This window comes from Strix aluco, chromosome 2 (assembly GCF_031877795.1).
Source record: "Strix aluco isolate bStrAlu1 chromosome 2, bStrAlu1.hap1, whole genome shotgun sequence".
Classification (NCBI taxonomy): domain Eukaryota; kingdom Metazoa; phylum Chordata; class Aves; order Strigiformes; family Strigidae; genus Strix; species Strix aluco.
The window spans coordinates 121,052,116-121,079,102 of record NC_133932.1 but is presented as its reverse complement, the minus strand read 5'-3'; the positions used below and the strand labels follow the sequence as shown (position 1 = coordinate 121,079,102).

The 26,987-nt window shown below is 35.7% G+C and overlaps 1 protein-coding gene across 5 annotated transcripts in view; it reads left to right on the top strand.

Moving 5' to 3' along the window:
* The window catches only part of AASDHPPT (aminoadipate-semialdehyde dehydrogenase-phosphopantetheinyl transferase), a 43,017-nt gene that overhangs the window by 4,649 nt on the left and 11,381 nt on the right, over positions 1–26,987 (top strand). For 4 of the 5 annotated variants that reach the window (XM_074816171.1, XM_074816170.1, XM_074816168.1 and 1 more), the window contains exons 3-5: positions 15,267–15,388; positions 15,851–16,012; positions 22,678–22,755. In XM_074816171.1, the coding sequence (XP_074672272.1) occupies positions 15,267–15,388; positions 15,851–16,012; positions 22,678–22,755 (362 nt within the window). Of the gene's footprint in view, positions 1–15,266; positions 15,389–15,850; positions 16,013–22,677; positions 22,756–23,774; positions 23,881–26,987 lie in introns of those variants that run through there. The other variant, XM_074816169.1, reaches the window with a different exon arrangement.

Sequence of the window (26,987 nt, the reverse complement as noted above, 5' to 3'; positions counted from 1 at the left end):
CATGCATAAGAAATAACTGTCATAATATGACAGCACCTGGTCATGCAGTTGTTTTCCACATTATGTAACTTTACATAAATATTTGTGAATTAAATAAAAAAATACCAGGTTCCAAATTTTAAAGAGGTTTTGTTTATTGTCATATGTCTTCCTTTTTGGAATTATAATTTGTATTTTTAGAAAAGAATATGATAGTAATGAAAACATAGTAATTTTATGTGGAAAAGTGAGCCAGCAAATAAGAGGTATTAAGGATAGAATTTTAAGTTATAGTCTCTGTAGTATGAACTAAGCTAGAATTATTTTCACCTAAAATTTTTCTGAGAAAGATTTTTGTCTTAGAATTACCTCGAACTCTTTTTACTGCTGTAGTATGAATGTATAACTTTACCAGTATTGTTTTATCTGATAATTCCACTGAGTGGTGCTCTTGCTCTGCAGTTGTTAAGTACATTATATTTCTGAAAGTGAATCCGCTATAAATCTCTTTTTCTGGAATAGCTACAAGGACAAAGAGTTCCCTGTGTACAAAGTACATTACAGTAGGTTTGTTTGTTGGTTTTTGGGTTTTGTTTTTTCAAAATGCTTGTTTAAATATGAAGTACCTCATCTTGTGATGTTATCCAACAGAATCTCGATTGAGGTCTCCATTATTCCAGTTCTTATAGTCCTTTGTTGTTCAAACAGTGAACAAAATATGCAGTGCAAATATACAAGAGAATATCATGCAGTTGAAAGTTTTGAGAAATAAATTGTGTGGTAGTATGTAACAAGGAGACCTGGTGCACATAAAAATTTTGTGTCACTTCTTAATGTGCTATTTCTGTTTTACTTATGAGCAATAAGAAGCCACCTCTTTCCGTATTACTTTTGCTGCATTATTAATATCTGAAAAATGAAACTACTGCAAGACATAGCATTCTTCAAAGGTGAAGGCTGGCCACTCAAGAAGCTATTCTTAGCAGTGCAAATAGAGACAGTTCTACAAAAGTTCCACAGGTATGCAACAGTTTGTCACCTTTTTTCTCTATTCAGATATTGAACTAAATAATGTAGTAATGATAGAAAAGGAAAACGTCCTCTTCAGGTATTGTGCGTTGTTACCTTTTATCTGGCAGGTTATTGTAGATTTAAATCAGGCTTTCAGTTTGTTGTTTTTGAAGAATTACTGAGAACAATGATTTTTTTTCCTCTCTTTAGATCAGTTTAAGATGAACTCTTGAATCATTTGGGAAAATGCACACTGTACTGTAAATTTGTTAATGGAAGTAATTATGGACATTATTTGGCAAGAGAGGTAATACATCTGAAATTATTTTAACCCTTTCACAAAAGAAGTGAGAAGGATTCTCACAGTGCTACTAAATCCTGTAGAAAAACTCAGCTTGTGATAATGTATTTGATTTTTAACTTATGGACAAGAAATTTTGTGACATGTCAACTTGGTTTAAGTGGTGTGTGGGATGATGATTTACCAATCACTTAAACTCTGTAAAGTAGAATATTTTCAGAGACTTAGCAAATAATTATAGCTTAATAGAGATTGCTTTGAGCATTTGAAGAAAGTTTAGATCTTAGGTTAAAGAGCTTTCCTGCTGTTCAAGTGAATTTCTGTTCAGTAATGCAACTTTTTAGCTTAGATGGAATTACAAAGGTAAATAAATTAACAGTTCATTCCTGATCCTTCATAATCAGCCTGCAATCTTTCTTACCTATTGCATTACAGTTAACTTTGGTCCAGATGTCTCCAATCACAATGTAATTCCAGAATTAAATCTTTGACATGCAATAAAATTAGCTTTTCTCATTAATCTTTCAGTTAAATGCTAGGTTTGCTTATTAGAAGACACAAAAGGGTAAACTTTCTGCATGTGGATTTCACAGAAAATTAGTTTGATCTAAAAATTACTTCCTGAAATGTTTTTTTAAGAAAGTAGGCTATTATGTGCAAACACCTGATTGTTTGAAACTGCTTTTCTTTGAGGCAAAGAAATATAAACAGAACTTAACAAATTTTTCTCCTTTTATTCTCATTATTTCAGCAATGAGGTGAGATAATACAAGAGATGATAGCCGTCTTCAAAACAGAGATATGTCACATGTGAATCAGAGTATCTAAGTCCCACCTGAAGAAGCTAAATACTGAAGTATACTTCAGTCTGGCTAGTGGAGGGAAGCTCTCTCTCTCTCCAGCCAGTTATAAACTTTGTGCTGTTTCTTGTGTTAGTCATAAACTAAATGGAGAGTTAGGCACACCTACATCGTAGTCACGGTATTTGGCATGTCTTTTATCTTGCAGCCGTGTTCAAGTTTTTGAACTTGTAATACTTTCTTAATTGCTGCTTTTCAGCTTTTGCAATAAGAATTTCTTGACCTAGAAAGAAATGCCAAAACAGATTATTCTTTGGAGGGCTTTTGTCCTTATGGTGCCTTAACTTTACCTTAAGCAAAGTTCAAAGTTTTAACTGTTTTCGTTTTTATTGTATTTCAGTAAATATCATAGCAGCAGTCAGCATCTAATCTTTTACTACAAGAGAGAATTGCCAAATTGTTAGGTAAAGGTACAGCTATAGATATGTAAATGCACTGTTTGGGATGAAGAAATTAACAAAGGATTTAGATTATATGTTACATTGATTAAGGAAGTCAGAATTTATAAATGTGAAAACACATCATTTTTAGATGTAAAGTAGTGTTAAAACATCTACCTAATATCTTTGTTGAACTAACAAATCATAGTGGTCATATGACTTTACACTGGGTAAACAGGGAGGAATTTCTTTGTTCTTGTTCTGTTTGAAAATGGGAAGAAACAGGCATCTTAAACAGCCATCTTACTCTTAAACAATATATAGCAGTTTCATTATTGTGCTTTATTTAGTCACATTTCTAACCCTGTTTTAACCTGGAATTACGTCATGTTTGTCAAAACACTTGCACATTCTGGTAATTGATTAAGCACCAATGCTTGATAAACCGTGAAAGGAAAATTTGATATTGTGATTAAATCTCCTATTTGAGGGGAAATTGCTTCCTTCTAAAAAGCCTATCTTAATCCTTTATGACTGTTTTTTAACAGGAAAACATAAACCTATTTGGATTAAAATAGAAACTGATAGCAAAATGCAGAACAGTAAAAATGAACTTGTAGAGAATAGATATGCTTAAAATGAGGGATAGATTAACAATTAAGAAAGGAAAAAACTTAAACCAGGAGCTTTTAGTAAAAATAAGAGGTAGAACAAAGAGGAACTATGAGAATGTTTGTCTGGTTTTGGTTTTTGGTGTGTGTTTTTTTTCTCTGAAATCCTTCTGCACACTGAATTTACAATAATCAAAATTTATTCCTTGACTGGTCTTTTGGGAAATTAAGTTTTACATTCAAAATGAGGGGCTAAAGAGAATTGGATTTTTACTTTTTTTAACAGAACTAAAAATACTTCTCAGCCCACCCTAATGACAGTTACCTTTGGCTTTCTAAATTAAGGAAGTCTGGTAGAAAGATGTGAAAGGAAGGCCAAGTTTAAGTAATTATTATGTAGGTATTAAGAATTTGTTTTTCAAAGAGTTTCTTACTAACACTGCCCATTTCCAATAGCTTCAGCTCACATATATTTGTTGCAAGAGTTGGAAAATAGAAGCTGTCTTTATTCATGTTGTCAGAAGCTTGTTTGGATGTTGCCTGTGCAAGAATTACAGTTCAGAGCTCTTATTAGTTTCAAGGTTGGGAGACAATGTTTTAGAGACAGATCTACAGATTTTTAAGCTGACTTATGACATGGTAGAAAAGCATCTTAAATATTTAACATCTCCCCTCAGTAACTGTAAAAAAATATAGCCTCAGCTGGATGTCCCTGATGTATTTGCTTTCTAAGAGAAATTCTGATTTTTGACAAGGCAAATATTTTTATATTTCCTCACTAAAGGTGACAGGTTGCTGCTGTCATGTCAGGTTTTCAGGAAAGTTTAGGACCAGGAGACTTCTGCTACTTCTGCAGGTAGCTGTTTTCTTGCCTTATATTGGATTGGTGCTGTAAGTTCTAGGCATTCATGCCTGTGTTACATGATGTGTTGCATTTTGATGGAAAGTTCAATCTTGTAGTGCATTAAAAAATTGTACTTGCTCGGTATAGTTTTTCTGTCCATCAGAATTGTTGAGGTTTGTACTAAATATGTAGATCTTTTTCCTAGCAAAAAACAATTTAATAAAAACATAGCAAACACTTGGAGATAGTATCTGCAAGAGTAGATATAACTGATAAAGGTGAATGGACCATTGAGGTTTTTTCAGTTGTGGGCTGTGCTCTGTTTTTGCCACGTTGCAAAACATTTATCTTTCTCTTGCATCTTTTCTTATATAGTCTGTTGGCTGGATAAAAGACAGCTCCTGCGGTGCCTGGTCTGGAGCTATGCAGAAGTTGATTTTTGTGTTAATAGCAGGGAAGGATGCAGGGGGACAACATGCTGAATGACTAGCTGACTATTATCTTTTCTCTGTGGGAAGACCAAACAAAACATGCTGGGTTTTAGCTGCCAAGTGGGCCAAAGTCTTTCAGCTGCTGGCGAGCCAAGCAAATGGCTTTAAAAGGTTTTTTTTAAAGCACGTTCTTACATAGTTACTTTCACTGTTACATAGGAGAGATTGATTCTCGAATTTAAAACACTAATACTTCTTCTGTCATCTTGTGGGGTTTTTTGGACTTCATTTTGAAGGGGGAAAAGAGGGAAGGAAGGTGTATACAGAGGAATGGGGATGTTTTAAGGGTGAAAATGATAAGGGATGTTTTTACTGGATATGGCTGTGAGATTCATGTTCTGGGGCAGGCTCTGTGCAGTGTCCTGACTTTTGCCATTGCAAAGGACTCTGATGTTCAGCGGCTTGATTACCTGCGGTAGGATGTCATGATGTGAAAGGACATAGTCCCAGAGTGCATGTGTCTCAATATTGAAGACCAGTTCCACACCAAACACTGAATTTAGAAGAGAGAGATCTCATCAGACTCTTTCAGAGAAAGCAGTTCAGTCTGAATCAGCTTGTGCTTTCTAAGGTCGCAGAGCTTCCGGGGCAGGGAGGGAAAACTGCATTAGTCAAATCAAGGAGGTGTTAGGAAGTGTGAATCATGTAGTCAAATTTATGTGGAAGGTGAAGATGACTTAGTACTGAGAATTGGCTTTTCCTCCCCCTCTTTTGTCCAACATAACATTTATATACCAAGTACCAAGCAGATCCCAATGCACTCCCAGGTTCTGCAGTGGTACTAGTTTCTTAGAGATGGGAATACTTTCCCTATAATCACATTTTCCCTAAAGTACCTACCCTTTCCTGCTACTATTATCTCAATACTTTTATGGTTCAGTAGGAACCATTAGCAATACAATGTGGATAATGTTGTTTTGTAGTATATCTGATTCAATGCAAAAATGGAACTTCTTGTCATCCACCTTGCACTTGAATTTCCGTCTGTGTATCTCCAGCAGCACCATATATACGTGTGTATATATATATGCACATGCATACATGCATACCAGTGTGTTTGTGTATATACATACATAGATATACTTTTTTGTATACATATATATGAATATGCATGTACATATATATGTACACACACATGTTGTATATTGTATAGTGTGAGAATTAATCTGATTTCTGTTCGCTGGAGGTACGAAGTGATCCAGTTTTGACATTGGGTGGTCATCCTCGTAGCAGTGGGTTTTTGTTTGTCTGTTTTCTGGGACAAATACCATCTGGAAGTAGATGGTATTAAGTGGTTATTTTTCTTTAAAATATTTATTTTTAAGTGAAGGATTAGTTTTCAGATGTTTCAGTCAATATAATCTTTCTGTATGTGTAGAAAGGCCCTCTAGTGCATTATTTCACAAAATGTAATAAAATGTTTAAGACATCTGGTGGCTTGGTAGTATTACTGTAGTGTAAGGCTATAGATGGTCAGGCACATACCTGATATGTGGGTGCTTTTGCACTAGCAACATCTTGAGGCTTTTATTGTCTTTTTAAAGAGCAACAGAAGAAGATCTAGTTCCATTAAAATGTTATGTTCCTAAATGTCTTTTACCTTTAAAGAGATCTGAGCATGTTTGACTTTTTTTTACATCTACAGTTGTGTTCTCACAACCATAATGGTTTTATAAAAGAAAGTCTATTTTTGTGTTTATTTAGATTTTGGGATTTTGTGTTTATTTTTAGTGTGATGCATCATAACCTCATGAGTGTTGAAAGGAAGTAGAGTTCCTGCTGTTCTGACAAAAATGATTGCTTTAACTGTTTGATATGTTCTATACTGGAAAACTGATTAAAATGACATTTTCATGGGGTAATTTACCTTTCTGCTGAAATACTGTGACTACCTACAGCTCTGCTAGCTGTGGTCATACAACCTCTTGGAAAGAGCTTAAGCAAGTAAAAGGTATAACCATTGACACGGACAAGTTAAGAAAGGGTTTCTTATTTCGTTACTGCTCATTATCTTTTTTGCTATTACTGTTTAGTTATAAGCAATTTCATTTCATTAAAAGAATTTGGGATTCCTGAATCATCTTAGTGATTAAGACCCCATGTATTTTAAATACTTTTATCTACTCAGAAGCAGGCTAAAACCATGCACTTGCATTCAGGTGTGGTTATGTCAATAGGCTCTTCAATGGCAAGTATACATTACAGTTAAATGTTTGGCATGCAATGAACATGTAAAAGTATGGTGGAGTCTGAACAAAATATGAGGTGATCTGGCATTTTTTTGCATTTTCAGAACAAATGACAAAATGCAGCTATCTGTTGCAGACCATACACTACATGCCTGTAAATTGATCAGATGGGAGGTATCCAGTTAATAGCTTGTGACTTTTCTTCTGGGTTGTTTGTTTTTGTTTTTTTTTTTAATCTAAGCCATACCTGTGTCAAAATTGCTATTTCTCCAGTGCTGTTTTGGAGGTAGAGATCTAATTCATTATGATTCTTTACTTGCTTTTGGTTAACAATGACTATCAGGGCACCTTGCTTAAATATTCATCACTGCTGTTAGACCCAATCACAGTGATGCAATTGCAATATTAGAGAAACTGCTAAGGTTTCAAAGACTTAACAATCCTAACTGCAGAGAAAATGCCAAATGTCATCAAATTATGTCGGTCTCTTTATGGCTTTTCCATTTTTACAATCTGGGAAATGCTGAGTAATTCAAAGGGGGCAACCTCAAATTTTCTCACATCTTAAAGTTAGTGCTGCTTCTCTAAGGCCAAGATAAAGCATGTCATCAGTAGTTACAAGAATGGATGTTTAACATATATCACTGGGAGAATTTCGGTATACTGGCAGCAAGCGGAGAGGTGACAGAATGCAAATACAATTTACAATTCACAGTAAAGCTGTGTGAGCTAATAGATTTGAAAAACATGCTTTGTTAATTTTCTATCTGGTTCTTCTAAGTTAGTCATTTATCTAGCTAATTATTTGTCTTGGGTTGTCAGTTTCTAAACATCTGTACAAGGATTAGTTGGTATTAATAAACAATTAGGCCTTGGGCATCTGTTGCAGAAGAAATGTTTTCTCTGTATCAGTGTACTTTGGTTTTCTTTAGAGATATTAAAACATGTTCAAATATAGCTCGTGTCCTGCACCAAAAGGATTGTCAGCCCAAGAGTCCAGGACTCAAAATGTATTCATCCTATACAGTTTGTTAGTTGCAGAATTTATAGCTAGCCTGTGTTTCACATTAATAAGTAGATTGATCAGTTCATACTTGTGTCTCATTTTGCTAGGTAGTACGTTTCACATTGTCACTTTGCCCATTTACCATCTGAAAGGACATTAGTATTGATTAGATATGAGTTCTTGATCACTGACCTGTTTCTTTTATACAGTTCAAGGCAGTCAGGAGTCTGTTAGCATTCTGGGGTTTGGTTTGGTTGTTTTGTTTTGTTTTGTTTTTCAGGGGATTAGTTGATCAATGAGCTGGCAGTAGTAGCTTTTAGCTTTCCATTTCCATAGTTTTGGATATAGACTACAGTAAAAGCTAGTTAATTTGTATCTGACCAAAACAATTTGAAGACTGTAAAACTGGTAGAAAGTTATCTACTCTTCTCACTATTTTTGAGAAGGCATGTCATGGTTTTAATAACTCAGGTACAACTGGACAATTACTACTGTGCATTGTATCACCAAAGATGATTTATCATCGACCTGATGTTTGCAACAATGTAAACAGCACACCAGTATGAAGATTTCTGTATTAGCTCTATGGATAGTAATCTTCACTATTAATTGCATCATAAATTACATGTGTCTTAATTCTGATTGTCTTTTATCTTCCTATGAATGCAGCTTGCTTGACTTTTTTTATCAGGTAGAAAAATGGTGAAGAATTACCCTGTATTTTTCTACTATTTCTAAAGCATTTTCTCCAATAGGATTAGGGAATGTAGTATGTTTTCTTATTCTTCACTCCTACATCTTTAAAATCAGTCTTTTATATCTGGTCTGAGGTTTTGCTGTTTTACAGGGAAAATGCAAAGCAGATTTTTGGCCTAGTCTTTACAAAAAAAATTAATAAAATACCCCGTTGTCATTGCAGTGGAAAAGATGGCATTATATATTTCAATGTAAATAGTTTGTGCAAAAAATCCAAAATGCACACACATATGCACACACATGAATGTGCACACTTACCTGTGTAGAGCATGTTTACAGGTATATTGGACTCTTTTCCAGTATCTCACTATTTGTTCTCACTCTTCCTGAAATTTTTGGGGTGTTGTATATTTTTAATTTAATGAATCTAAACTTTTGGTTTAGATTTTTTTTTTTAATGCATAAAAGACAATTTTTGAAAGATTATTCAGATTATATTTTTAAGGATCTAAAGTGCTTTAAAGTTTATTAGCAGGGAAATCGCTGTATATATGTAAGAAATTGATTGCCTTCACAACTATGTTAATTTTACATTTAATTTTTTCTGTGAACTACTATAATTTCACATCTGCATTATGATGTGATAGGGATGTGAGGCTTAAGTGTTTGTCGATTAAGGAAAAATCAATGAAAATATATCTTGGTCTCAGGGATAAAACCTGTAGCTTCTCTTATGAATATCAAAGTATTTTAAACACCAACTGGAGGAACTGGTCAGAGATTTGCTAGATGCCTTTCCTGTGTTGGCTACCATTCCCTAAGAAGCAAGTTTATGAATTTTATGGGAAGGAGTCAGAGCTCTATATATTCCAGGGAAAAAAGATTTTTAAAGTTAAGCCATTGAATAGCTAAATCTCCCAGTCAATTTTGTTCTAATGCAAATGAACATACTGGCAATCATACTGGGACAAATTGTTGTCAGTGAATTATTATGAAAAGAAGTTGTAGTATGTTTTGGTTAAATTTGTTAGAGTTTTCTAGTTGACTCTCTTGCTTTTCAGCAAGATGATCCAATGTAAAAACAAAAACTGCTTCCAGTATTTAGAGGATGTCATACTCTGTAACAGAATTTTTTTAAGTGAGGAGTTTACAGTAAACTAGAGAAATGCTTTCAGAATATTAGCTATTATGAACAAATCCAAAAAGAATGCACAACAGTTTGTGTAAAGAGGAGAAAAGGAGTGAACTATAAAAACATGTACAAATGAAAATGTATTTTCAAATGAGAGAGAAAGGGCAATATAATTCTGCTCAGTATTGAAAAGAATTAAAGTTTGTTTCCCAGTTTCTCTTGAAAAGAAGCTATGTAAATTTTGAACAATATGTTAACTGTAAATTAGGAAATTAAGTGGCATAGGCAAGTAAGAAGTATCTATAGAAAGCATTGGAAATAGTTTTGAAGTTTACATTGCCAGGATTGCCACATTCAAAATTTCTAGCTGTTAACTCAGATTTTCATAAGGTTTATAGTGAAATTATTTGGTTGATGACTGAACAGATATATGCATTTCTGAAAAGAAAAACTGCCTTTATTAATAACAATTTCATGATTAGGCTTCTATGCTAAATAAAAATCTTATTTTTAGGTATTAATAGGGGTAATTGTGAAAAGACATGTTGTTAGATTTTTGACAGAATACTTAATTTACAGTAATCAATACAATAAATTTCAAAGCAAGAAAACTCTCAGTCACAATGAAGCTTATTTTTATTAATCCCCTCAACTCAGGCAAGTTTGGTTTCATGCTTAATTCAAAAATCTCATCCCTATCCTCCCATTCCCTTGTGATGTTAATAACTTTTGTGCCACTAGCTCAGTTTTTCTGTCTGCTGAAATGCACTCTCTCAATTCCCTATAGAATCTAAATCAGCATTTTTCTCATTTATTTTTTTGAAACCTTTTATCCAGTATTTTCATAGATCTGCTCCCATCACAATTTTTCTTCTCTTAAAGCAAACCAACAAAAGGTGAGTGAGTGTTTTTTCAGAGTTTTAATAGTTAAAGGGGGTAGGTATCTTTTCCCATTGATCGTAAGCCATCTGTGGAACAAGCTTCCTGATTTTTGCTGCTTCCAGCTCCATTTATTTTTGAAATCTCATATGAAAACATGTCTTATCTCTCTTATGTATTCCTAAAAATCACAAAATTGAATTTATTTCATTTCAGTGATCAACCTCCGCCTAGTCAGATGTTTGACCAATCAGATAAATGTTGTGCAATATCCTGATGCTCACCAATTTAAATAAGTAATTTACACAAATATTTTTTCTGAAGTGCACACATTTTGTGTTACAGGAATCACTTTGCCACTGACGTGGACAAGATTACTGTAAGTATATGGGATTTATTGAAATCAGAATCTAAATTCCGATTCTTCAGAAGCTGTAAATATGGCTTACAAGAAGGAATATTTGAAATGCAGTTTGAGCATTTCAATTAAATTTTTCCACATAGTTGTATACCCACATAATTTTTTCGCTCAACGCTTAAGTGGTTTTCTGAATAACCCTGAGCACTGGGAAGAGAGTGCTGGATTGTATGAGCAAGGGCTCAGTACTGTGTGAACGCAGCTGTATGGCGTCTGCTCTGGGTCTTGTTTATGCATGGATGTTTAGAAGCACGGACAGATCATATGAACAGTTTTCTACAACCTGCATAGGCATATCTTAAAGGAATCTCTCTTCTTTACTGCTGTAAGTTAAATAAGAAACATGAGTACAATTACATAAGTTTCAGTGAGTGTCTGGCCTTATCATTAATCATTGAAAACGTAAAGATGAAGTATTTCTGGAAGTATTTGTATTATACATGTGCATGACAATAAAAGCATTTGTTCTTTCAGAGAATCTGTTTTTCAAGTTTTTACTGTCAGTTCATTTTTATTATGCTTCTCCAGTTCATAGATCTATTTAGAGAATTTTCTTAGAACTTGCTCTTAGAAAAATACTAAAGTTTGCATGCATTAAGGATTTTAGAGCATTTATGTACCAGAACTCCACACTGCAGCCAAATTTCTCTTAGAAAATTGGTATTGTCTTGTAGAGAAGAAGAAACCACTGCACAGTGAAGTGCAGATACTGAGTTCACATTTTTGGTTAACAAAAGTCTGAAGGTAAAGCCAAAACCTAACTATGTTTATGCAAATATTTATCATGTTATATCATTTTTGCAGTGAATACTTTAAGTCTTGGGGAAGATCCTCTGAAACTTTTAAAAGTACTTTTAAGATTAATTTGTCTGGTTGATAACCCTTACAAATACTTCTTTGTCTTGCCTTTATTTCCTATCAGAGTTCCAACTTGCGTTCTAGTTTCTTTTGTATTCTGTTACATGGTCTTTGTATTTCCCTTGTAGAAAATACTGTGGCTTCATGAAGATCATTAAAACATTGAGGCACATTTTTTCTTTCTTCTCTTAAGTTTGAGTAGGCTTTGAGATTACCAAAAATGTTTAGCACTTTTCCTAAACTTCTCTGAGAGAAAAATACAGGCAATAAACACAGGAGGAAAAATACTCAGGAAGGTCTTAGAAAGTTATCATCAGAATAGGAAGCTCAGTTGTTCAGTGAAGGCCCTGGTACCCTGTCTCTCCCTGTGCCTCAGATGATCGTCTGTAGACTATACTGTGTGTAATCCAAAATTGTATCCAAAATAGCTGTTAGCTCTAAAGTATGCAAAATGAAATAATTTGTCATGAAAGTTCTTTGGTATATTTTTAATGAAATGTAATTATTTTGTAATCTAGAACTTGGATTATTAATGAATTGAAATGGTCACAGAAGTAAATCCAAGTGTTTGTATAATTATTGATAAAAGAGTTTATTTCTGAAATAAGTTGGCAAATGAGAGGTAATTTAGAAATGCAAATTTAAAACCAACTGAATAAATGCTGTATGGGAGTTATTCCCATTCTTTCAAAGAAAGTTTTTGTAAATTGTGACAAGTACGCTTGAGGCTTTTGTTCCCAGAATAAAAGCAGAAAGGGTAGCATCTAAAAGAAAACTTTCTGCTGCTTCTAATTTTGTTCGCTTCTCATCCCCCAGGCCATGAGAGACATGGGAACATTGAAGAGGGATTAGTGAAAGGCCACCAAGGTGATTAGAGGTTGGGGAACTCGACCTGTGTTGATGGAGCTGGGTTTGTGGAACCTGAAGAGGAGAAAATTTCTGAGGAGGGGAATCTAATCCCAGTCTACCTGAAAGGTAGCTGTCGAGAAGACATAGGTAGCTGTCTTCATGAGGTTGCTCCGGAACAGAGCAAGAGGCAACAAACTCATGTTGCTTCAGGGGGAATTCTGTCTCAGTAGAACAATTCCTCACCATGAGAACAGTAAAACACTGGAATAAGTTGCCTGGAGAAGGGATGAAAGACTCTGTTGACAGTGCCCTGGGTAACCTAACATAGAGCTCTGTTTTCAACAGAAGATTGGACCAGGTGGTCTCCAAAGGTCCTCTCCAACCTAAATTTTTCCATGATTCTGTGAATCTTCCTTTCTCTGATATTGAGGCAATTATGGGGAAATGGACTAGGCAGGCTATGGTACTGCTAGTAATTTGTGGAGAGTAGTCCTGGCTCCTCTAGTCTGATCCATTCCTCAGAGCAAAGCAACTGTACTGTATTAGGAAGGAAATGGGATGGGAGGGCAGTTCAGGAGGAAGCGGTGCCTGAGCTTTTCAGAGGAGGGACATGACGGATGACGAGTGGAGGGGAAAGTACTGTGTAAGTCTGAACATAAGCATCACGAAGGATAGCTGAACAATTGAAGAAACCTAGGACAAAAAAGGGGTAAGGAGTGAAAAGGCAGTAGCATATGGGTTTGATATACCCTTGGTATGCTAAACAGTTTAATTATCGAGTGTACTCACCACATGCGATAAGGTTTGGATGGTGACAACACAGGAGGCATTATACACCTCTAGGTGCTGAAGGTACTGTATTGTGGATAGTCTTGGATAGCCTTCTCTGGTAGTGTGGATAGCCCTGGGTTTTTGAAAGTGAGAGAACTCTGAAGGTAATGGAAGAGAAAGGGTACACCAGGACATTCTTGAATGTTTTGTAATTTGAATCACCTGAACAGGCTGTTGCCTCATCACTGTTGTTTTAAATACTTGAGAGAAGAAGAGCAAGAAAAAATATGTGGCTTATTTGAAGCAGGTGTTAACACAGTTATTTGATCATAAAATGGGCCATATAAACTCAGGGATGACAGGCTATAACCTTTCTTCAATTGGAACAATTTTTTTTGTTGTTATTTTTCATTGTGTTAGGGAAGTTGGATTGTCTAAGTAGATGGATATTTCATTGCTTTGGTAATCCATCAGAACATACTTGAAATTGTGGTTGCTTTTATTTTTCAGTATCATCATTTTCTCCAGAGAGGCAAGTTAGTTCTGTCCTTAGATTGTTTTAGATCATTCCATTAGCTGACTACTGCAACTGTCAACAAAATTTCTGTCTTAAGATGTTCTCTTCACTTTAGTCTATAAATGAAATTGAGGGCATCTCTGAAGTGTCGCTGCCATGTCTTGTGTGATGTGTGTGTCAGATTACACTTGGCAATATGATCTGGAAATCGTCAGAAAACCTGAGTGTGTATTTTAAGTGTGACATTAGTTCGTTCAGATCAATTATTACTGCTGCCAATACCTGTTTTTATGTACTGTTTAGAATTTTTTGTAGAAGACAACCACTTTACAGAGAAGGGTTAATATGCTTAACCCTGGCTTAAGATGGGGAACGTTAGTGTAGAGAAGGAAAGTTCCTTGCCCATAGTCACTCACAGAATCAGTGGCAGAGCTAGGCTTAGAATCTGCATCTTCGTTAAATAATTATTTAGTGATGGCTTCTTAAAGGTAGTGTGGTATTGGGAGAGGAGACTGTTTTGGATTAAATAAGTCTAATATTTTCTTTTTAATAAGACCATTGTGTAATTTATGAAAAATTTTGTCTCAATATGTGGAATTGTCTCTATTCAGATATTTATTGTCCATGCAAAAGAAAATAGATTGCTTTCTGCTACTGTCTGTTTAGTCAGCTGTAAGCCCTATTGGACAGATTGCATGGTATGCTGATTAATGATATAGGCCGTGGGTGATTAGCCAAACATGTAATGAGGTCCATAGCTTCCAGTGTATTATAGAAATGCCATTGATCAATATAACCAAACAGTCTGTAGTGTCTTCTGCAAAATATATTTAGACTAGTGGGGAAAAGTGGTGTAGCCCCTGAAGAGCTGCTGCAATGCTACACAGCTGTGCTTATTTTTAGAGGCTTACATTTAATCTAAGGATTTTGAAGGTTTGGTGTCTTGGGTTTTTTTTCCTTGCTATCTTTCTTACTGTTATTATGGGCATCTCCCTACCTCATTTTTCTTGCAGAATAAATCCAAAAGGCTTAATATGCATGTGATAAATTTGGGAGGTTGTATTTCTACATGTTCTGAAAAAAGTGTTTTGTATCCCAGCATCCAAGGGCAGGAGGCAGAATAGCTTGATGAATTCTGACAAACAGTATGCTGCTTTATAAAATGTTACTAGATCAAGCTGTCAGATGTCAAACACTGTATATGCTAATTCTGTAGCTGAGCACTGGTTAAATACGTTCCTTTTTAGAGAATGCTGAAAATATACAATATGTTTATTTCACATTTTTAATGCAGTAATGCTGGTGTAGGAGTGGAGTTTTCTTCATACTGCATCCTGAACAAGACTATATAAATTCAGATTGTAGAGCAGAGTTGGTTCATATCTTTTTTTCTTAAGAGTTTTTTCTAGAGCAATAACAACAGGTAATTAATGTGCTACTAAAATGTCTGTAAATATCTCTTTCTAATTTATAGGTAGTAGCTCAATTCCAAATTTCTTTCGCATTATGGAGCGACAGTTTACTGAAACAGAGTGGTGTGTAATCAAGTCTATGAGTAATGAATGGATGCAGCTGGATATGTTTCATCGACACTGGGTAATACTTTTCTTACTATTTAAAGACTGAAGTGCTATAACCTGCACATTCTCTTTTGATATATTTTGTTATTATTTTCATTATGGTAATGTTCATGTGGAGATAATACTTTAATGGGTTTTATATTTTAGTGATTTTTTTTTTTAATGTCAGAATGACTTTGAGAACCATAGTACAGCTGACATTTCTAGAAGGATTTACGACTAGTTTTAAACATATACCCAGAACAAGGTAAAGGGTTCATATCTGTATGTGCCACTTAGTAACTCTGGTTGCAGCATTAGGCTAGGTATTAACAACAGTGATAACTTTTTCTCTTGATATTTGCATCAGTCTACCTTTACATTTACAGTAGTGTAAGTCTTAAAGGTATTTGCTCTACAGTGTCTGCTCAGAAGTAATGTTTATAAAACAGTGTGAAAACAGCCAGTATGAATAAAATACATTTATTACATGTTTTAGGCCTTAAAGGAGAGCTTCTTAAAGGCTATTGGAGTTGGAATTGGCTTTAACTTGCAAAGAATTGAATTTAATGTGTCCCCATTGCAACTGGAAGTAGGGAAGGTGTATAAGGAGACAAAAATGCTTCTGGATGGAGATAAAGAAGAAGAGTGGACATTTGAGGTAAGAAATATTCAAATTTATTTTTTCAATAACAATAAACAGTCTCAACACCATAAGGTTGCATTGCACATTTGATTTTTTTAATTGCAGCTTCACACCTTTATTCTGTATAACTACACTGAACATATATCAATCAAAACTTAGGACATAAATCTGCAACATTTTAAAGTATTTTTGATGATCACAAAACCACCTCAGAGTTCATTATAATGGCTTTTTATTTTTTCTGTTCCTGGAGTATGTTTCTTGCACTCCATGAAATTCATCCTAGGGCACGCAGGAAGTTAACTGTAGCATAGTCAGACCTGACTTCTGAACAGTGTCTGAGATTTTAAAGTTTCTTCATCAGTTGGTCTAGAATGGGACTAGTGATTAACTAACCCCATAGTTAGTGTTTATGTTAAATGTTTGAAATGGAGGAGGTGTCTTCAGCTCGTTTGGGTTTCTTACTTCTTGTCCATACAAGCTGGTAGAAACACATGCATTTGTGGGTTTGGAGTTACAGTGTGCTGATTGGCTGCTGCCTGTAGGAATGGAGAAGTGCAAAAAACTTGCTTTTGCTTAACTGGAACATTAGTTGGGGCTCAATCTTCTATCTGAGTGTTGGGTTTTGGGTTTTTGTTTTTTCTTCTTGAAAGTTATTGAGACTTATTAGTAAACATCTGTGCTGTTAGATTTGGTAGACAATGATCGATAACATCTGCTGTAGTTTAAAGGGTATATAGAGAAAAAACTGATAGGGACATGGTTTAGTGGTGGACTTGGTAGTGTTAGGTTAACAGTCGGACTTGATGATCTTAAGACTCTTTTTCAACCTAAATGATTCTAGGATTCTATACAATGGTCTCAAATTATTTAATTACCATAAGAAATCAAGCTTTAAAAAAAAATAAATCACAATACCATTTCTCTACACCCCAGAGGCACTTTCATTCAATCACTTAAAATTGTCTGTAAAGGGCACCTTGTTCCAGTCTGCCGTGAGTTTGTGCAGCTGGTATAGAGCTGACTAGCAACTCCAAGAATACATACTTTGCCATTTCACAAAAGTCAAGCGCACTTTTCAGTAAGAGTATTCAGTTTCCAATATGTGTTTACATTTTGAAAATATCTATGTTGTTGGAGACGACTGTTCCAGTAGAGCATATCTAAATGACAAATTTCTGCTGTATGCTTGTTTTGTGTAGTATACAAGCTGCATGTATGGTACGCATGTATTAAAAAAGAATGAATGTACCAGTAATGTTTAACGTTGTAGTATAAGTTGACTTCTTCACAGTTCATTTCATTCAGTATTTCTGGCCACATTTGGTTTTGGTTTATTTTAAAAGTCTACCCAACTAAATCAGCCTTCTCCATACTCTCTAGGAATTGATTACATCATGAAATTCACTAGTTGGAATTATAGACTGGCAAAAGAAAATCTTAGGAAAGACTGTGACACATTTTGTAATAGAATGCTTTCTATATTAATGGTAACAGTGTACCATTGTCAAGGAAGCATCTACCTTTTTGGAACTCCTTCTGACTTCTGGAACTCCTGGTTTTGGTCTTTGATGAGATGCATGTGGTTGATTGACTAAAGTAGCCTGAAGATGATGATGTAGATAGCTCCCTGCATTACTTAAATGCTTTATAATTATTTAATTTTTCCTTATTGCTTAGTAATTACTGCTAGAAGCTTAATTTAATTTTTGTCTGAGGAATGTCTCCTCTTCCATGCTCGCCCTCCTGCTTCTCAAGAGTGCAGCCTTATAATAAGGCAGATTGTAGTAACTCAAAGAAAGGATTTATTATCAAGTTACATTTAGATACAAGCTCAATTGGTATATAATTTCATTTAAATATCAACATCTATTATGATAAAATTGGAAAAAAAGAAATAATTTTTCAGTTACCAATCCCCAGTCTAAAATTAAGTATCACTTTACTTTTTTTGTCTTCTCCCCAGTTTCTTTTAATTTTGTGCCCATTTTCTTACTTTGAAAAAGCCTTTTTTTGTTTCATTATTTGACCTTGAGCCAAATTCCTGAAACAACTTGTTAACTGAAAACACTAATTTTGAGAAATCTGGAAGAGTCACCCAAGAGAAGTCATTAAGAATCACCTGTAAGACTGCATATTACTGGTACAGTATTTTCCTTGTGTTCCCTCTTGTGCTGTTTGCTTGAGTGAACTTTTTTCTACCAAATAAAAACATATAACGACCTCACTTCTACTTTTCAGATCTGCCTATATATGATAGGAGATGATTGAAGAGAGCAAGGCTGTTTAAAATCCAATTATGACATATTTTGGTTTGTTCTATTGCAATTTTAAAGATAATCTAATTTACCAAAAATAGAAGACAATGATAAAGGGAATTTTACCCATTTAAAATTACAGAAAATATTCTGAAATCTCCTTCAGAAAGTACTATGTAACGTGAAAAAAGCAACTTAAAAGCATAAAGACTAGAAGAGGATCTGTCGCCTTATACGTGTCATGACAAAAAGGTCAAGAGAAGTACTAGTGAATTAGAGCAAATTGAAGTTGACACTGTTCAGACACCCTGTAACTGTTCACAACAAGAGCAAAACCTGTTCATATCGGACATAGAATTTTTGTGTGAACATTAACAGAAAATCCTTTTCTGTTGTTTCAATGTAAATACCAAATGAACTACCTTGTTGTGTAGTTGACTATTTGCTGTCCCTTCACCAAGGGTTTAGTTTTGTTCAAAGTGTCTTTCCTCTCCTCTCCTTCTCATATATTTTTGAGCTTGGATAGAAGGCAGTAGCTCAGAAACAGCCTTTTGTGTTTGATCTTGATGGATGGGTTTAGCTTTAGGCGCTTATTTTCATACAGTACTCTAGAGATTGCTACTCAGATTCCCTTCAACTGTTTCGGAAGGAGTAGGAGACAAAATACAGTAAAACCTCATTTAAAAACATACATTTAATTTTAAGATATGTTAAATGTGTTTTATTCACATAGGCAGTGCACACTTTGCTCATTTTAAAAAGGTGAATTTGTTTAGTGATAATTAAAACTTTACTAACCCAGTAAAGAGTGATACAGTATTTGTATCAGGATGTTAATTTAGGATGGAGTCATTATGATGATGATGATTACTATTGAGTAATTCTGTGTGCTCCATTTACTTCTTTTGAAGAAAATAAACTTACAGAATGAAGTACTAGCTAATTTTAAAAGTGAAAGTAGTTGATCAATAACAATTATGACAAGTTTTATAATTTAAAGAGATAAACATAAGTTTATAATATGTAAATCTATAGCAGATCTGATACGTGGAAAAAAAAAAAAACCTAATTACTGATTTGCAAAATGTTAAGTGTATGCATGACTTCCCTTATTAGTCCCAGTTTCGTACAGTTAATCAGGAAAAATGACTGGATAGCACTTACTGGATTTAAGAAGAATCTTAAATGAGACATAACCCACTTCTGTTTTGTCCCTACCTAAATTTTGGATACAACCAGATTATAAATTTATACAACCAATTAGTCCTAAACCTTACCCAGGGATTAAGAATCACCTGGCATCCCTGCTGCTACACAAATAATTGTTTGTCTTTTTCCACAACAAATATTTGGTTGGTTTCTCTATATGCAAACACATTACTTCCAAAATATGAATTTTAAACTGACATTACATGGGTCAATTTGAAACATGTAGTAATCAGTGTTGGTGTGCAACTGTAACGGAGTCTTTCACTCTAGTAAGAGAAGTTAATCCTGTTGTATTGTCAGGAATAAATAGGAATGAAAACTATTACTTCTAAGACTAGCTAATTGACCTGAATTCACACAGCAGTCAGTTCTGCTGGCTGGGAAGGTACAGTTTTCTCATAAGCTGTCTGTTGTTGAGTGAATCCAGGATGATTTGAATCCCAGACACATCATTGTGCTGAGCCTTTGAAATAAGGCCATTATAGGTCTCAGTGTGCCTGTAGCTTGAACACCTCTAACACTTTGATTCTGTTTGGGATCTAATTTGGATCCATTCTGTAATGGATCTAATTTTGATCCATTATATGTTTTATGGTTTATAGAGAGGAATCTTAACAAAACAAAGGTAAAGGAATTCCTCCTTTACTTCATAGGAATTTCTGTATGGTTGTCCTCTTTCTCTTTTTGTTTAGTCATCTATTTCCATTTAAGAAGTTGGATTTAGTTTATAAGCTGATATAGCAACATCTCCAGATGAATAGGGAAGCAAGCTGATTTGCTCTTTTTTTTATGGTTTTCGTGTGTTTCATTAACTCCATACCTTAAGGTTTTTGCTGGCTGCTAGTAGGGGCCAGGGAAGAGCTCCTTCCCTTCTGTTTGTTTTGGATTTACATTTCTGTGAAGCAGCAAAGATAAGATGAAGGGAATGATTTGTAATGTTTTATTGTAAGATGCTGAAAAATCTTTTGTGATCACAGTGGATACATGAAGTGATCCTTTGTGGAGATACGTGGATATGTGAAGATATGTGAAGAGTTGGAAACTTCTGAATTCGTTGTCCATTGGGCAGGGTCTCTGCAGAGGAACAGTCCCTGTTATCTAAAGAGTCACAGCCTATTAAATGCAACTTTGAGCTGACAAAAAATTATTTTATTAACAATATGTAAAAGACTTTATAATATGTTTATAGTTGCACAAACAAGAAGTAACGCATAAGTTCACAAAAAAAAATTTCTGTGCATTTAGCTTAAAGCTGTAACGCAGTTGTTTGCAGACTTCTGACTACAGATGTAGGCCACTGCTGAATGTGCTGTGCTGTGTCCTCTGTTCTCATCAGACTTTAAGTCTTCAGACATGCAAAAAATGAAAGAAGGGGGAAAATGAAGTGATGAAAAACTGATGTAGTCATTTTTCCATCTAGACAAACACAAAACACTGCTACCTTAGAACTATATAAATTGTTTAGCAACACTTGATCAAACATCTAATTTTCATAATCTTTTTTATTTTTGAGGAAGTTGTAGAAATATGCATGATGTGTACAACTGGTTAGATATCATCAAACTTGAGATAGCATTCTTTATGCTCGACTTATTTTCAGTCTTGCACCCTAGTAAAGGAACAGAAAACCTAGTAAAATACTTCATAGTAAGTACACCTATAGCTCTTTCAGTCATGGGAAATACCACTTTCACTGCAGATTTGTTAGTGTTATGTGCATTAAATATTTCTTCTAATCTAGACAGAATTGAAATAGTAATTTTCTTACTAGTGCTCTTCAGAAAGGTAAAACAACGTGAGCTTGATATTTTGTTTTTAAGTAGGTGAGAGAGACGAAGTTCACTGCTGAATCTGTCAAATAGGCACAATTTTGGTGCTGATGAGATCAAAATGAAAATATAGTCCTACTCCCACACCAGCAGCTATCTGCCAAGACACACATCTTTGCCAGTAAAGTCCCCCAACCTTGTAGTTGTACTGCTGCTACACATGACTAGAGCAGCTGCTGTCTTGGCTGAGTTGGGTTGAGTAGATCTGTGCTGAGCATCTTGGCACTTATTGTTTTATATACAGAGCTGTTTGGGAATCACAAGAAATGGTATCCTTGCAACTGAAATCTTTGAAAATTCTGTATAGTGGATGAACTGTGGGGAAGCATAATGCAGACTGACAGAATTGTTTTAAAAGACATTTTGCTTAGATTGAAAGGAAAAGAGAAAGGCAACCAACAACATGTCAGGAAATATGACATCATGATGTTTTCTTTATATTATAATATAGTGCAGTTAGAGCACTTCCCAAGGAAGTGGAAATTGGAGCTTCAGTCATACCTCCCAGGAGAATATCCAGACTACTAGTTGATTTTCAGATTAATGATGCTATCTGTTCATTTTTCTAGGTAAAATTCTTGTTATTCTTGATTTCCATTTTACAAAGTTTTTGCAGAAAGTATGTGACAATTTTTGGATAAAGAAACAAAGAAAACATTCCACCCCCTTTATATATACTAAAAAAAAAAAGCCAACAGGATTATGACCTAAATGTTATTCAGAAATAGTATATAGAAGTGTTTTTTTCTGAAATTAATTGTTTAGGATGAATTCTTAGCCTTTCTAGAGGAAAACACTTTTAAACAAAACTAATAAGTAGGTAAACAATATTACTAAATATATAGTTATATATCTAAAAATGTTTTTTGGGAAAAATTGATTCGTATTTACAGAGAGCAGTGCTCAGACTGCCATGTCAGAAATCTGAAGTTGTGATCTTACATGCTATCTGAAGCCAAGAATGAGTGAGCAATTGGTTTAAGTTTACACTTACATTGTTGTTTTTCAGAATACCTCCCAGAAATTCATGGTTCATGTCACTGGGAAACAGATAGCTAAGATGGGTTATGTGTCTTGTGATTTAGAAGTGACTGGTAAAGGAATGTTAAGGTTACAGACTTAAATATAAATATCTACAAATGGGTGAGATGATGGTAACCTATAGTAACCAGTTCAGCCCAGCTAACTTTTTAATGTATCTGCATCCTTGAGCTCGCCAACAAAACTGCTAAAAAGGACTATTGCTTTTTGAATGTCATTATTTTAAACTATTTTAAATTATGTTCTGCTATTCTTTTGAACCATATTCTAAACATTTATGTAGTTTTTGCTGGAAACAGAGTAAAGAAAATGCATTTACATTGCCATTTTTTATCTTTACTAGGAAACCCTGTTAGATGACCATCATCATATTGCAGTGGCTCTCGGCAAACAGGAGGGATTTGCACAGAAGCATTCTGATGTAAGAAATTATGAAATGTCTTCAGGTCTTGGTAACTAATCCCTTGAATATAAACTTACTCTGATACTTTAGCTAAAGTGTGTTATCTCAGACATAGGGCCAAGGAGAAAGCTTATCTTAAGCACAGTATCAACCAGAGTGTTACTGAACTGTTACCACTAGTTATGTTGTGCCTATTTCAGGAAAGGTCTGGGAAGGAGAAATGGTTTCAGAGGACAGCAACAGATAATGTCAAATCTGGAATGTATGTGTTACAGCATTCACTGTTTTCATTCAAGAAAAGATTAAGTGATTTTTGTCATAGCCTGCTAGTACTCATGTGGGAAGGATGATTTTCACAGAGGGAAATGGAGACAGTGAACCAATCTGGACTGCTAAACTAGTACAGCACCTCACCAAGTTGAATTTAATGGGGGACTGTCAGTGTATGTATCCCAGAGCAGATCCATCTCTCAAACACCATTATGACAAGATAACCTTTGAGACAAGCAACAACAACCAACAGATGGGAAGAACAGCAGTGTTAGTCTTCATTCCATGTGGCCTCTATTGAAAGAAACAACAAAACTACTTAAAAGCTCTTCAGGATTTTCTGTGTAATTTAACAAAGACCTGAGTCATGAAAATAGCAATAAAAGTCAAATCTGAGGCAGACTGGCAAGTTGTAGCCAAAATAGCCAGTCAGCAAAGGGAAGTGTGACAAATTGCCAGGTTGGTCTCTGGTGTTTTAGTTGCTCAAAAGAAAATGGGCTAATTGTTTTCTGTTATTTAAATACAAAGATTCTGATGGGAACTAGAAAAAAATAGTATATGAATGGATAAAAGGATGAAAGTGGTCATGCACACATCTGTCGGGGTCATAAAGTTTGAGTCTGTGCTCATGAATAACACAAAGAGGCAGTACTTTTAACTAGTATTGGTTAGAGTGAAAAAAGTGGTATCAACTACCTTTGAAGATTTACTGTGGTAAATCAGTGTTCAAATATTTTTTAAGAAAATATGTGCATTCTGTTTGACAGGACATACTTAAGTTCCCAGTGGGGCTGCATATCGTCCTTCCTGCCGAAATACTGATATCAGTGTGAGGTGAAAAGAAGGTGGCCATTATTTCTAAAGACAATTACCTAAGTATTCTACAAAAATCCAGGATTTTTATGTATTGATCTTCACCATCACTGTCACACACCTTAAAATTAATATAGAAAGAATAGACATGGCATCAAGAGTTATGATGAAAAGTCTTTGATTCAAGAAAAGTCTCAAAGGCATACTTGTCCACTGACTAAATTTGTCATGACCTAAATTTCATTAGCTCAATTCACTGAAAAAAGCTCATTTTAAATAGGACAAGTGAGCATTCTTTGATTCTCCAATATGGAAGTGAAAATTTCAGTACCTATTGCATTGTGCCTTTTTCAGGACTCCTTCTAAGAGGATTGTGGAGGAAATGAAAGTGTCCTTCTCCCTTTCTAATAGAACTGTAAAAAAGGATTCTATGTATTGCTAGATGTGTTGAGAAGAAAAGGTGTTCATCTTAGTTTAAAAAAATTGAGTGTGTAGACATTATGCAATTGCTTCAGGATGTCATTGCTTGTTTCTGTTCCCTCTCTGCTATTACAGGAGTAATTCATTATGTCCTGTTTGCAGAACATGTACTTTCAGTGAGCTTGCTTCCCAACCTGATAACAAGTACCTACAATTCACAGGAAATACCAGTTGTTCCTTTAATGTACTATAATTTAGATCGTCTAGTGTCAGGAATCTTAGAAAAAATTCTGCTAGTGACTGCCATATGCTTGAAGAGACAGAGCATTTACCTGCACTCTTAACCTAGATCTAGACAGTTATCTGAGGCAAGTCTCAATGAAAGATGGCTGAGTTTGTAATTCTTTATAATTCCTATGTAGGCTATAAAATATCTTTTTGTCTATCGCTTGCTAAACTTCACAGGAAGTGTGATGAATTCAGTCGGAACACACTTGCCTTCAGACAAGCATGTGCTGAAGTTCAAACTAGGTCTCTTAACAATCTATTTAGCTCTGAGGCTTAGTTCATATTTGGTATGTATCTGTGATGTCACTTTGCATGGCTCTAGGCATGGCTCCTGCAGCTTTACCTCATCTTCAAAATGCCAGATGAACAGGAATATCTCAACACCATGTCACTTGTGTGAGGATATAAAGTGACAGGCAGCTCAATTGACTTTTGCTTTCAGTCTGCATTGAACAACTTTGAGTTTTCCTGTGCTGTTACAACAAACACAAAGCATTTTGTTGTCTCTCCATTTGTTCCTAACAGTAGCTTACTGCTCAGACACTACAGTGGAAAATAGACATTTTTGCTCTTTTACCTATTTATTGACCTACCTTCATTGATGTGACAGGAAGGGATAACAAAATGGGCCTTAGATGAGGTCACCCCCAACACTTGCATGTCATAAAGAAAGTGCCTACAAGGCACCATTATGGACAAATCCCCCAAACCCTTTCCAGGAACTCAACGTGCTGGGGTGCCTCTCTAAAGTGCCTGTACTCAAGTGCACACAGTATGGGGAATAAACATGATGAATCAGAGATCTGTGTACAGTTGCAGGGCTGTGATCTTGTTGGAATCATGGAGACATGATGGGATGGCTCCTATGGCTGGAGTGTTATGATCAAGGGGTACAGGCCCTTTAGGAAGGACAGTCAGGGAAGACGAGGAGAGAGAGTTGCCCTTTATGTGAAAGAGCAGCTGGAGTGCATGGAGCTCTGCCTGGGGATGGATGAGGAGCCAGCTGAGAGTGATGGGTTAGGTTTAAGGAGAGGACAAGTCAAGGTGACATTATAGTGGGTGTCTGCTATATGCCACTTGACCAGAAGGAACAAGTGGATCATGCCCACTACAGACAGGCAGAAGCAGTCTCCCATTCACAGGCCCTGCTCTTCATGGGGGACTCCAACCACCCCAATATCTGCTGGAGAGACACAGCAGGACATAAGCAATCTAGGAGGCTCCTGGAGTCCATTGACAACAACTTCCTCCTCCAAGTGATAGAGGAGCCAACTAGGAGAGGTGCTCTACTGAACCTCCTACTCACCAACAAGGAGGGGCTTGTCAGGGATGTGAAGGTCAAAGGCAGCCTTGGCTACAATGAACATGAGATGATAGAGTTCAGGATCCTGGAGGCAGGGAAGAGGGCTCACAACCGTGGGCTCAAGGAGAGCCAACTTTGACCTCCTTGAAGATCTGCTTGGAAGAGTCCTGTGGGATAAGGCCTCAGAGGGATGTGGGGCCCAAGAAAGCTGCTTAATATTCAAGGATCACCTCCCTCAAGCTCAAGAGAATTCCATCCCAATGCATATGAAGTCAGGCAAAAAGGCCAAGAGGCCTGTGTGGATAAACATAGAGCTCCTAACCAAACTCAAACATAAAAAGGATGCATACAGAGAGTGGAAACAAAGGTGAATAACCTGGGAGGAATACAGAACTATTAAGCATCCAGGGACAAAGTTAAGAAAGCCAAAGCCCAGATGGAATCTAATCTGGCCAGGGATGTCCAAGGCAACAAGAAAGGCTTCTATAAGTGCATAGAAGTCAAAGGGAAGACTAGGGAAAATGTAGGCACTTTGCTTGATGAGACAGAGGCCCTGAGTACACAGGACGTGGAAGAGGCTGAGGTACTGAATGCCTTCTTTGCCTCAGTCTTTATTAGCAAGACTGGCCCTCAGGAATCCCAGGTCCCAGGGGTGAGAGGGGAAGGAGTGAGGAATATTACCCTTGGTAGAAGGGGATCAGATCAGGGAATACTTAAGCAAACTGGATGTACATAAGTTCATGAGCTCTTATGGGATGAAGCTGGCAGATGTCATTACAAGGCAACTCTCAGTAATTTTTGGTTGATCATGGCGACTGGGAGAAGCGCCCAAAGATTGGAAGAAAGCAAATGTCGCTATCTTCAAGAAGGACCCAGGGAATTACAGGCCCATCAGCCTCACCTTGATCTCTGGAAAGGTGGTGGAGCAGCTAGTCCTGGAAACAATTCCAGGCACATTAAAGACAAAAAAATCATCAGGACTAGTCAGCGTAGCTTCACCAAGAGAAAGTCATGGTTGACCAACTTGGTGAACTTCTATAAGGAAATGGCTTGCCTGGTAGATGAGGGGAGAGCAGTGAATATTGTCTACCTAGACTTCACTACCTTGTACCTCTGAACACTTCCTCTCCTAAGATCTTCCTAGAGAAAATGTTGA